Here is a 12,033-nt window from a genome sequence, read left to right on the forward strand (position 1 = left end):
TAATATGGTGAAACCCCGTCTCTACTAAAAAATACAAAAAACTAGCCGGGCGAGGTGGCGGGCGCCTGTAGTCCCAGCTACTCTGGAGGCTGAGGCAGGAGAATGTTGTGAACCTGGGAAGCAGCACTTGCAGTGAGCCAAGATCACGCCACTGCACTCCAGCCTGGGTGACAGAGCGAGACTCCATCTCAAAAAAAAAAAAAAAATTAGCCGGGTGTAGTGTCCGCACCTGTGTTCCTAGCCACTCAGGTGGCTGAGGTGGGAGAACCACCTGAGCAGAGAGGTCAAGGGGATTGATCTTAATTGTGCCACTGTACTCCAGCCTGGGTGACAGAGTGAGACCATCTTCCCATCAGCTGTTTAGCAACCTTAATTCTTTTTTTTTTTTTTGGAGACAGGGTCTCGCTCTGTCACCCAGGCTGGGGTTCAGTGGCAAGATCTCAGCTCACTGCAGCCTCCATTTCCCAGGCTCAAGCAATTCTTCCACCTCAGCCTCCTGAGTAGCTGGGACTACAGCCATGGACCACCATGCCCAGCTAATTTTTGTATTTTTTATAGAGACAGGGGTCTGGCCATGTTGCCCAGGCTGGTCTCGAACTCCTGGGCTCATGTGATCCACCTGCATCGACCTCCCAAAGTGCTGGTATTATAGGCGTGAGCCACTGCGCCCAGCCTAGCAAAGTTTTGTTGTTGTTGTTGTTGTTATTTGTTTGTTTGAGATGGAGTCTTGCTCTGTTGCCCAGGCTGGAGTGCAATGGCCCGATCTCGGCTCATTGCAACCTCCGTCTCCTGGGTTCAAGCAATTCTCCTGTCTCAGCCTCCAGAGTAGCTGAGATTACAGGGGCCCGCCATCAAGCCTGGCTAATTTTTGTATTTTTAGGAGAGACTGGGTTTCATCATGTTGGTCAGGCTGGTCTCGAACTCCTAACCTCAGATGATCCACCCGCCTTGGCTCCCCAATGTGCTGGGATTACAGGCGGGAGCCAGCACATCTGGCCTAGCAACCTCGATTGTATCTGCAAACTTAATTCCCCTTTGCCATGTAACAAATGTAAGTCAGCCCAGGCTGCTATAACAAAACACTACAGAGTGGGGTCTTAGACTGCAGACATTTATTTCTGGAGGCTGGGAAATCCAAGGTTAAGGTGACTGGCTAGCTCAGTTCCTGCTGAGGGATTTCTTCCTGCCATGCCTTCTTGCTGTGTATTCCCATGGTAGAATGAGAGAAAAACAGCTCAGGTTTGTCTCTTTCTTATGGAACTAATTCCATCTTGCAGGGGCCATCCTCCTGCGTTCATCTAACCCTAATGAGCTCCCAAAGGCCCTGTCTCCAAATTCCAGCCCACTGGGAGACAGGGCTTCAACATAAGAATTTTGATAGAGCCCAGTGTGGTGTCTCATGCCTATAATCCCAACACTTTGGATGAGGCAGGAGGATCACTTGAGGCCAGGAGTTCAAGACCAGCCTGGGCAACATAGCGAGACCCCCTACAGAAACGAAAACCAAAAGTAGCCAGGCTGGTGGCGTGTGCTTGTGTAGTCCCAGCCACTCAGGAGGCTGAGGTGGGAGGATCACTTGAGCCCAGGAGGTTGAAGCTGCAGTGAGCCATGATTGCACCCCTGCACTCCAGCCCAGCCTAGACAATAGACAAAGACCGCTTCTCTGAAAAACAAAATTAACAGAAAATTCATTTTGAGCGGGGCGTGGTGGCTCACGCCTATAACCCCAACACTTCGGGAGGCCGAGGCAGGTGGATCAGTTGAGGTCAGGAGTTCAAGACTAGCCTGGCCAACATGGCGAAACCCCATCTCTACTAAAATTACAAAAATTATACAGGCGTGGTGGCGGATGCTGGTAATTCCAGCTACTTGGGAGGCTGAGACAGAGAATCACTTGAACCCAGGGGGCAGAGGTTGCAGTGAGCCAAGATCGCGCCACTGCACTCCAGCCTGGGCGACACAGTGAGACTCCATCTCAAATAAATAAATAAATAAATAAATAAATAAATAAATATAATAATTTTGACGGGACACAATTCAATTTATAATGATAACATATTTATTGGTTTGGAGGATCAGGAGGTAGACATTTGGGGGAAAGGGGCCATCAAGCTGCCCACCACACCCAGCGAGGTCACAGGGGCGTTTGTGACTTCATCCTCCTCTTGATCCCCCATACAACCCTCCCACTAAACACTCCCGCATGGTAGCTGGAGTGGCAAACGACTGCTTAGGGATTTGAAGCCAGGTGTCCTAACTTCCTCCATGGGCGCTCAGCCTGGAGAACCTCAGAACCCTTGCTCCAGGATCCAGACGCTGTTTAGAAGGGTCAAGACCTTACTCATCAAAGCCCCGCCTCCCCCACCACCTCCACCCCCACCCCCATCCTGGAACCCTGGCTGTACACACGTGTATGAATACGTGTTTGGACACATGCATGACAACAACGTTGACCATCTCCCGTCACAGCAGGTGAGTTCAGGAAACACTGGTGTCCGAGCGCCTCTGGTCAGGACTGCAAGGAGAGGCCAGGCTATCCCCACTCTCTACGGGCCCACTCCCCCGCTAGCAGACCTAGAATTCCACCTTGAAGCAGGGCAAGGCAGGGAGGTAGGGCGCGATGACTCACGCATGTAATCCCATCACTTTGGGAAGTTGAGGTGGATGGGTCACTTGAGGTCAGGAGTTCAAGACCAGCCTGGCCAACATGCCGAAACCCCATCTCTACTAAAATTACAAAACTTAGCTGGGCATGGTGGTGGGTCCCTGTAGTCCCAGCTACTCGGGAGGCTGAGGCAGGAGAATCGCTTGAACCCAGGAGGTAGAGGTTGCAGTGAGCCCAGATCTCATCACTACACTCGAGCCAGGGCAACGCCGCAAGATTCTGTCTCAAAAAATAAGAATAAATTACGAGTCTAGATATTTTCCTAATTACATTTGTATTCCTCCTTGGATCCTCCATGAGTAACTTAGAGAGTCTATATTATATTGGCTGGGTGCGGTGGCTTACGCCTGTAATCCCAGCACTTTGGGAGGCTGAGGCGGGTGGATCACCTGAGGTCAGGAGTTCAAGACCAACCTGGCCAACATGGTGAAACCCCATCTCTACTAAAAATAAAAATACAAAAATCTGCTGGGCATGTTGGCACACCCCCATAATCCCAGCTACTCGGGAGGCTGAGGCAGGAGAATTACTTGAACCCAGGAGGCGGAGGTTGCAATGAGCCGAAATCATACCATGGTACTCCAGCCTGGGCGACAAGAGCAAAACTCCATCTCAAAAAAAAAAAAAAAAAAAGGCCAGGCGCGGTGGCTCAAGCCTGTAATCCCAGCACTTTGGGAGGCCAAGACGGGCGGATCACGAGGTCAAGAGATCAAGACCATCCTGGCTAACACGGTGAAACCCCGTCTCTACTAAAAAAAAATACAAAAAACTAGCTGGGCGAGGTGGCGGGCGCCTGTAGTCCCAGCTACTCGGGAGGCTGAGGCAGGAGAATGGCGTAAACCCGGGAGGCAAAGCTTGCAGTGAGCTGAGATCTGGCCACTGCACTCCAGCCTGGGCGACAGAGCGAGACTCCGTCTCAACAACAACAACAAAAAAAAGTCTATATGGTATCAATTCCTTCGGTAGAGATATGATTTATTACCCAGTATAAGGACAAGCTTTGGACATAGTCCCTACTTGGGAAGCTGAGACACAAGAATCGCTTGAACCAGGGAGACAGTGGTTGCAGTGACCCGAGATTGCACCACTGTACTCCAGCCTGGGTGATAGAATGAGATTCTGCCTTAAGAAAAAAACAAAAGGGTGGGAAGGCAGGTGCAGTGGCTCACGCCTGTAATCCCAGCACTTTAGGAGGCAGAGGTGGGCGAATCACTTGAGGTCAAGAGTTAGAGACCAGCCTGGCCAACACAGTGAAACCTGTCTCTAAAAAAAAAAAAAAAGGCCGGGCGCGGTGGCTCAAGCCTGTAATCCCAGCACTTTGGGAGGCCGAGACGGGCGGATCACGAGGTCAGAAGATCGAGACCATCCTGGCTAATATGGTGAAACCCCGTCTCTACTAAAAAATACAAAAAAACTAGCCGGGTGAGGTGGCGGGCGCCTGTAGTCCCAGCTACTCGGGAGGCTGAGGCAGGAGAATGGCGTAAACCCGGGAGGTGGAGCTTGTAGTGAGCTGAGATCTGGCCACTGCACTCCAGCCTGGGTGACAGAGCCAGACTCCATCTCAAAAAAAAAAAAGAAAAAAAAAAAAAAATCAGTCAGGTGTGGTGGTGCACACTTATAATCCCAGCTACTCAGGAGGCTGAGGCAGGAATTGCTTGAACCTGGGAGGTGGAGGTTGCAAGGAGCTGAGATCGGGCCACTGCACTCCAACCTGGGCAGCAGAGCAAGACTGTCTCAAAAAAACAAAAAAAATGCAGACTGGGGAAAACCCGGTGGGTCCTTCACCAGGAGGGTGCCCTAGATGTGTGTCTGGGGAAGGTGCCCCTACCTGGCTGAGGATGAGGGAGGGCCGGGTCTGCCCTGCAGGTGCTGGACACAGGAGAGCAGCTGATGGTCCCTGTGGAAGTCCTGGAAGTGGATAACGAGGGGGCCTTGTGGAAGTTTCTGCTCTCAGGCGCTATGGCTGGGGCAGTGTCTCGCACAGGCACAGCACCTCTGGACAGAGCCAGAGTGTACATGCAGGTGTGTGTGGGCTGGAGGGAGGATGGGACGCAGTGCTGGCGCCATTGGGGAGAGCGTGGGGTGAGGACAGATAGAGTTGACGTAGATGGAGTTCAGGATGGGAGTGCTGGTTGGAGTTGGGCTCTCCTGGACTGGTTGAGATTGAGGCTGTGGGTGGTGATGGAGCTGGTGTGGACCCAGCTTGGAGTCGAGTTAGAGGAGTTCAGAGAACTTAACCAGGGACAGGGACCAACGCTCGGCCAAGGTAGGGGTTGGAGGTCAGGGAATTGGGGGCGGGGTCTTTGGATGAGTTTAAAGACAGGGTAGGGGCCAGGCGTGGTGGCTCATGCCTCTAATGCCAGCACTTTGGGAGGCCCAGGGGAGGCAGATCACTTGAGGTCAGGAGTTTGAGACCAGCCTGGCCAACATGGCGAAACCCTGTCTCTACTAAATACAAAAAAATTAGCCGGGCGTGGTGGCGTGTGCCTGTAGTCCCAGCTACATAGGAGGCTACGGCAGGAGAATTGCTTGAACCCAGGAGATGGAGATTGCGGTGAGCCGTGATCACGCCACTACACTCCAGTCTGGGCAACAGAGTGACACTCTGTCTCAAAAAAGAAAAAGGCAACGTAGAACTGGAGCTATCTCAAGCAGGATATCTCACACCTATAGTCTCAGCTGCTCGGGAGGTTGAGGCAGGAGGATCGCTTGAGCCCAGGAGTTGGAGGCTGCAGTGAGCCATGATCATGCCACAAACTCTAGCTAGGGTGACAGAGCGAGATCCCTGACTAAAAAAATAAATGGGTGCAGTGGCTCACGTATATAATCCTAACACTTTGGGAGGCCAAGGAGGGAGGATTGCTTGAGCTTAGGAGTTTGAGACCAGCTGGGCAATATAGTGAGACCACATCTCTATGAAATGATAATAAATTAATTAAATAAAAATTTAAAAAGGAGCTGGGCATGGTGACTCACACCTGTAATCTTAGCACTTTGGGAGGCCAAAGTGGGAAGATCGCTTGAGCCCGAGAGTTTGAGACCAGCCTGGGCAACATAGTAAGACCCCATCTATACAAAACATTTTACAAAATTAGCCTGCCATGGTAGCATGCACCTGTAGTCCCAGCTACTTGGGAGGCTGAGGTGGGAGGATCACTTGAACCCAGGAGCCTGAGTGAGCTGTGACTGCACCACTGCATTCCAGCCTGGGCAACAGAACAAGACCGTGTCTCAAAAACATAAACAAACAAAAAAACAAGAAAGAAAAACAAGGCCAGGCATGGTGGCTGACGCCTGTCATCCCAGCAATTTGGGAGGCCGAGGTGGGCGGATCACCTGAGGTCAGGAGTTCCAGACCAGCCTGGCCAACATGGCAAACCCTGTCTCTACTAAAAATACAAAAATTAGCCTGGTGTGGTGATGCAAGCCTGTAATCCCAGCTACTCAGGAGACTGAGGCAGGAGAATTGCCTGAACCAGGGAGGCGGAGGTTGCAATGAGCCGAGATCCCCCCACTGCACTCCAGCCTGGTCAATAGAGTGAGACCTCGTCAAAAAAAAAAAGAGAGAAGGCAGGCAGGCAGGCAGGCAGGAAGGAAGGAAGGAAGGGAGAAAGAAAGGAAAGGATGGAAGGAAGAAAGAAAAGAACTGAGGAGAAGATGAAGAAGAGGGGTGAGGCAGGAACGTGGGTCGATATTGGCTTTGGGTCAGTGTTGTGTGCGATTCTAGAACTGGCTGGGGAAGGAGCTGAAGAAGGAATGGGGATGGGATGGGGATGGGTTGGGGTTGGGTGGCTGGGGACTTCCCGGCGGGGCTGCGCTTGGGGTGGGGATGGGGACAGAGACAGAGGTAAGGAGGGGCTCCTCCAGGGTCCTCCCTCCACCCAGGTCTACTCCTCCAAGACAAACTTCACCAACCTGCTGGGGGGGCTACAGAGCATGGTCCAGGAGGGAGGCTTCCGCTCCCTGTGGCGGGGCAACGGCATCAACGTGCTCAAGATTGCTCCTGAGTATGCCATCAAGTTCTCCGTATTTGAGCAGGTGGGGAACGAGGGGTCTGCTTCCCCCAGCTCAAGCCCAAACCCCTCCCACACCCCCAAAACTCCAGGCCCTTATTCAAGACACACGCTCACCCTGCAGACCCCAGGCCTCTTCCCTGCGTGGGTTTTGTGTCGGAGGGTGGCTGACTGCTCTCTCATCCTCCTCTCTCCTCTCCCAGTGCAAGAATTACTTCTGTGGACTACAAGGGTCCCCGCCCTTCCAGGAGCGTCTCCTCGCTGGTTCCCTGGCTGTGGCCATCTCCCAGACCCTCATTAACCCCATGGAGGTAAGAGAACATCTGCCCCACAGGTGAGGAAACGCCGTGGAAATTAGTTACCCACGTTGCTGGGCCACTTCCTCTTCCTCCTTTCTCCCCTCCTCCTCCCCTCCCCCTTTCTCCTCCTTTTTTCTCCCACTTCTCCTTCCTCCCCTTTCACCTCTTCCTCCTCCTCCTTTCTCCCCTTGTCCTCCCCCCCTCCTTTTCCCTCCTCTCCCCTCCTGCTTTCTCCCTCCTCCCCTCCTCCTTTCTCCGCCTCCTCCCCTTCAGTTCTTCTCCGCCTCCTCCCCTCCTTTCTCCCCTCCTCCTCCCCTCCTTTCTCCCCTCCTCCTCTCCCCCTTTCTCCTCCTTTTTTTCCCACTCTCCTCCTCCCCTTCACCTCTTCCTCCTCCCCCCCTCCTTTCTCCCTCCTCCTCCCCTTCACTTTCTTCTCCTCCTCCTCCCCTTTTCTTCCTCCTCCTCCTCTCCTCCTTTCTCCCCTCCTCCGCCCTCCTTTCTCCTCCTCCTCCCCTCCCCCTTTCTCCCTCCTCCTCCCACCTCCTCTCTCTCCTCCTCCCCTTCTTTCTCCCTTCCTCCTTTCTCCCTCCTCCTCCCTGCCTCCTCCCCTCCTTCTCCCCTCCTCCTTTCTCCTCCTTTTCCCCTCCTCCTTTCTCCCTACTCCTCCTCCTCCTCCTTTCTCTTCCTCCTCCTCCCCGCCTCCTCCCCTCGTCCTTTCTCCCTCCTTCTCCCCTTCTCCTTTCTCCCTCCTCCTCCCCTTCTCCTTCCCCCTCCTCCTCCCCTTCCTCCTTTCTCCCTCCTCCTCCCCTCCTCCTTCCTCTCTTCCTCCTTCCCGCCTTCTCCTCTTTTCTCCCACTTCTCCCTCCTCCCCTTCCTCCTCCTTCCTTTCTCCCTCTTCCTCCTCCCTTTCACCTTTTCCTCCCCCTCCCCCTTTCTCCCCCCCCTCCCCTCATCGTTCTCCTTCCTCCTCCTCTCCTTTCCTCCTCTATCCCCTCCTCTCCCTTCTCCCCCTTCACCTCTTCCTCCTCCTCCTTTCCTTCCTCCTCCTCTTTTCTCCCTCCACCTTCCTTCCTCCTTTCTCCCTCCTCCTCCTTTCTCCCTCCTCTCCCTCCTCCCCCTTTACCTCTTTCTCCTCCTCCTCTCCAATCTCCTCTTCCTTTCTATAAATGTATATATGTATATATTATTATATTATATATTATATATATCACATATACATATACAATATATACATACATATTTATATATGTATATGTACGTGTGTGTGTATATATATAAAACATTTTCAGGCCAGACACCATGGCTCAGGCCTGTAATCTCAACACTTTGGGAGACTGAGCAGGGAGGACTGCTTGCTTGAGCCCAGAGTTTGAGACCAGCCTGGGCAATACACCAGACCCCATCTCTACTGAAAAAAAAAAAAAAAAATCAGCCAGGTATGGTGCGCCCACGCCTGTAGTCCCAGATACTCAGGAGGCTGAGGTGGGAGGATGACTTGAGCCCAGAAGGTCGATGGCACACAACTGCACTCCAGCCTGAGTGACAGATGGAGACCCTGTCTCAAAAATATATGTATATGTTTTATATATAATATACATATACATTACTTGTTATATTATATAGTTATATATTGTGCATACAACATGTATATATTATAAAATAATTTAATGTATATAATTATATAATTTATTATATAATATGTAATATAAAAATATATAATAATGTATACGCATGCTACATATATGTATAATATATAATATGTATATAATATGTATATATATCATATATGTATACGTATATATTTTCATTCCTCATCTGAGGACCAGGAACCCTCCTTTTTTTTTTTTTTTTTTTTGAGCGCTCACTCTATCACTCAGGCTGGAGTTTCAGTGGAGCGATCTTGACTCACTGCTCACTGCAACCTCCAATTCCCGGGTTCAAGCGATTCTCCTCCTGCCTCAGCCTCCCGAGGAGCTGGGATTACAGGTGCCTGCCACTACACCCAGCTAATTTTTGTATTTTTAGTAGAGACAGGGTTTCACCATGTTGCCCAGGATGGTCTTGAACTCCTGACCTCAAGTGATCCACCTATCTTGGCCTCCCAAAGTGCTGGGATTACGGGCGTGAGTCACTGCACCCGACCTAGGGTTCACTCTTAAAGTAACAGTTCTATGGCTTTTGAGGAATGTATAATGACTTGTATCCACCATTGTAGTATCTTTTTTTTTTTTTTTTTTTTGAGACGGAGTCTTGCTCTGTTGCCCAGGCTGGAGTGCAGTGGCCGGATCTCAGCTCACTGCAAGCTCTGCCTCCCGGGTTTATGCCATTCTCCTGCCTCAGCCTCCCGAGTAGCTGGGACTACAGGCGCCCGCCACCTCGCCCGGCTAGTTTTTTGTATTTTTTAGTAGAGACGGGGTTTCACCGTGTTAGCCAGGATGGTCTTGATCTCCTGACCTCGTGATCCGCCCGTCTCGGCCTCCCAAAGTGCTGGGATTACAGGCTTGAGCCACCGCGCCCGGCCCATTGTAGTATCTTATGGAGTAGTTTCACTGCCCTAGGAAGGCCCTGTTCTCTACCTATTCACTCCCTTTCTTTCCCCCCAGTGCTTGATCTTTTTGCCATAAAGTTTTGCCAGCTGTCTTCAATTTTCGAGGCTTGATGGTATGTTTTCTTGCCTCCGTTCCCTGTTATTCTTAATCAGTTTTCCAGGCTGTTCTCCTATGTCGATGTTTCCATATACATCTTATTTTTATTTTATTGATTTTTTTTTTTTGTAGAGATGGGGTCTCGCTTTGTTGCCCAGTCTGGTCTCAAACTCCTGGCCTCAAGCGTTCCTCCCGCCTCAGCCTCCCAAAGGGCTGGGATGACAGACGTGAGCCTTCTTTCCTCACTCTCTTGGCCTTTGCCAGGGTTTGTGCTTCAGAACTCAAAATTCAGAGAGCATCCCAGGGACTCTTGACAGATCTGGGTCTGAAACCCAGCTCTTTGCCTTCCTGAGCCTCATTTTCCTTGTTTGTAGGGTAGGGACAATGGCTACCCCTGAGAATCATTGACAGGATTCAATTGAATGAGCTGCCTTGTTCCCCGCCATCCCCAGGTGCTGAAGACACGGCTGACCTTGCGACGGACGGGCCAGTACAAAGGGCTGCTGGACTGCGCCAGGCAGATCTTGCAGCGGGAGGGCGCCCGCGCCCTTTACCGTGGCTACCTGCCTAATATGCTCGGTATCATCCCCTATGCCTGCACCGACCTGGCTGTCTATGAGGTACGGGTCCTGCAGAGGGGGTGGCAGGGGTGGCCGGAGCCCAGGCTGCTAGTGAGCTTTCTCCTGGCCCCTCTTCTCTTACAGATGCTCCAGTGCTTCTGGCTGAAGTCAGGCAGGGATATGGGGGACCCCAGTGGCCTGGTCAGTCTGTCATCTGTGACGCTATCCACGACCTGTGGCCAGATGGCCAGCTACCCACTGACTCTGGTGCGCACCAGGATGCAGGCCCAAGGTCAGCCTGCCCCCAGCAGCCACCACGCATGCCCATTCCCCGCAAGGCCCTGGCTGTCTTAATTTTCTCATCCCCCAAAACTGAGTCCAGCACCCTCCATGTCTGATCCCAGCCCACTTTTGATGGCTTTTGAGACTCCATCTCAATATTATATATAAAGTAGCCAGGCATGGTGATACAGACCTGTGGTCCCAGCGACTTGGGAGACTGAGCCTGGAGGATCCCTTGAGCTCTGGAGGTCGAGGCTGCAGTGAGCTATGATCGTGCCTCTGCACTCCAGCCTGAGTGACAGAGCCAGACCCTATCCCCACTGCCACCCCCGAAGAAAATTTCCTAAAATTAATCCTGAAAACTCCTACTCAAACACTCCCCCACTCTTCCTAAAACTGACCAATTTCCTCTAAGACTCTTCGAAATTCCTTTCCTACTGACCCCCGGGGCCCCTACCGGTGGCTTCAGCACCTGTCTGCAACATTCCAGACTCCTAGGAGGCCGGGTCATCTCTGGCCTAGTTCTGATCTTGTCTGTGTCCCTGCAGATACCGTGGAGGGCTCAAATCCCACCATGCGCGGTGTCCTTCAGCGGATCCTGGCTCAGCAGGGCTGGCTAGGGCTGTACCGAGGCATGACCCCCACGCTACTGAAGGTCTTACCAGCAGGTGGCATCAGCTATGTGGTGTACGAAGCCATGAAGAAAACCCTGGGCGTATAGGCTGTGAGCTGGACGACACAGCCTAGGCAGAAATGGGACAGGAGGACCTGATGACCCCTGGCCCCAAAGAGCCCTCAAGGCCTCAAGGCTCAGGCCCTGGAGCAGTTGTTGGTGGCAAAAGCAGGCTGGGGCTGGGGTGGGGGTGGGGCGCTGGGTCAGAAGATTCCTGAGGCTGGGATTGGTGGGTGGGGGGTGGTGCTGCGTCAGAAGATTCCCGGGGCTCCCTCCCCAGGGTGCAGCCTGAGACAAGAAACGTGGACTCCAGGCTGGCTCCTTGTGGGTCGTCCTGGCTCCAGGGCGAAATGGTGAACATGTCACACAACAAGGAATAAAGAGATGTTTTTTGCTGAACGTGTCTGTATACCTGGACCTAGGAGTGGAACTGGGTGCATGAGATCCCTGGACCCAGTAGGGGAGCTGGGGACCTTGCGCCTCTGGGTCCTGAATGGGAATTTGTGTCCAGGAGAGGAGGTGAGGACCTAGGATAGGAGCTTGAGGCTCGATTCCCAGGGCATTATGCGAAGGGAGTGAGGGGTGTGAAGTGAGGGGCTGTGATCCCTCGATCCCAGTTGTTGGAACGGCCCTGGACTCGGGAGGGGAGCTGGTTCCTTGAGTCCCGCAAGAGAACTGGACGCTCCAGATGGGGGGTCGAGAGAGAAGAGGGCCCAGGGGATCCCAGGTTTCCTGCTTTCTGGCCTCCCCACTCCCAGAAGCGGTTGATCTCTAACGCTTCAAGCGGGCCACGTGCCGGGCCTACCCAGCCAGGCTCCCAGGGAGCTAACCCAGACATCAGGCCTGAGTTCGGGGAGCCGGTTGCCACCGCCCACGTCGGCTGCCATTCACTACAG

General features: G+C 52.6%; 1 protein-coding gene across 3 annotated transcripts; it reads left to right on the top strand.

The window, feature by feature from the left end:
* The first annotated feature begins 2,179 nt into the window (after positions 1-2,179).
* SLC25A41 (solute carrier family 25 member 41) lies at positions 2,180-11,536 on the top strand. 3 transcript variants are annotated; one of them, XM_033198067.1, is made up of 7 exons: positions 2,180-2,472; positions 4,532-4,687; positions 6,551-6,703; positions 6,882-6,989; positions 10,075-10,242; positions 10,327-10,474; positions 11,013-11,536. In XM_033198067.1, the coding sequence occupies exons 1-7, from the start codon at positions 2,266-2,268 to the stop codon at positions 11,183-11,185; spliced, it is 1,113 nt and encodes a 370-aa protein (XP_033053958.1). In that variant the 5' UTR covers positions 2,180-2,265; the 3' UTR covers positions 11,186-11,536. The 3 variants fall into 3 exon arrangements, with proteins under 3 accessions (XP_033053958.1, XP_033053957.1, XP_033053959.1); XM_033198066.1 differs by having other exon boundaries at positions 2,200-2,472; positions 6,533-6,703; XM_033198068.1 differs by having other exon boundaries at positions 2,200-2,472; positions 6,533-6,703; positions 10,327-10,449.
* Positions 11,537-12,033: the final 497 nt, after the last annotated feature.

The sequence above is a fragment of the Trachypithecus francoisi genome, unplaced genomic scaffold (genome assembly GCF_009764315.1).
Source record: "Trachypithecus francoisi isolate TF-2019V2 unplaced genomic scaffold, Tfra_2.0 Lachesis_group5, whole genome shotgun sequence".
NCBI classification, from domain to species: domain Eukaryota; kingdom Metazoa; phylum Chordata; class Mammalia; order Primates; family Cercopithecidae; genus Trachypithecus; species Trachypithecus francoisi.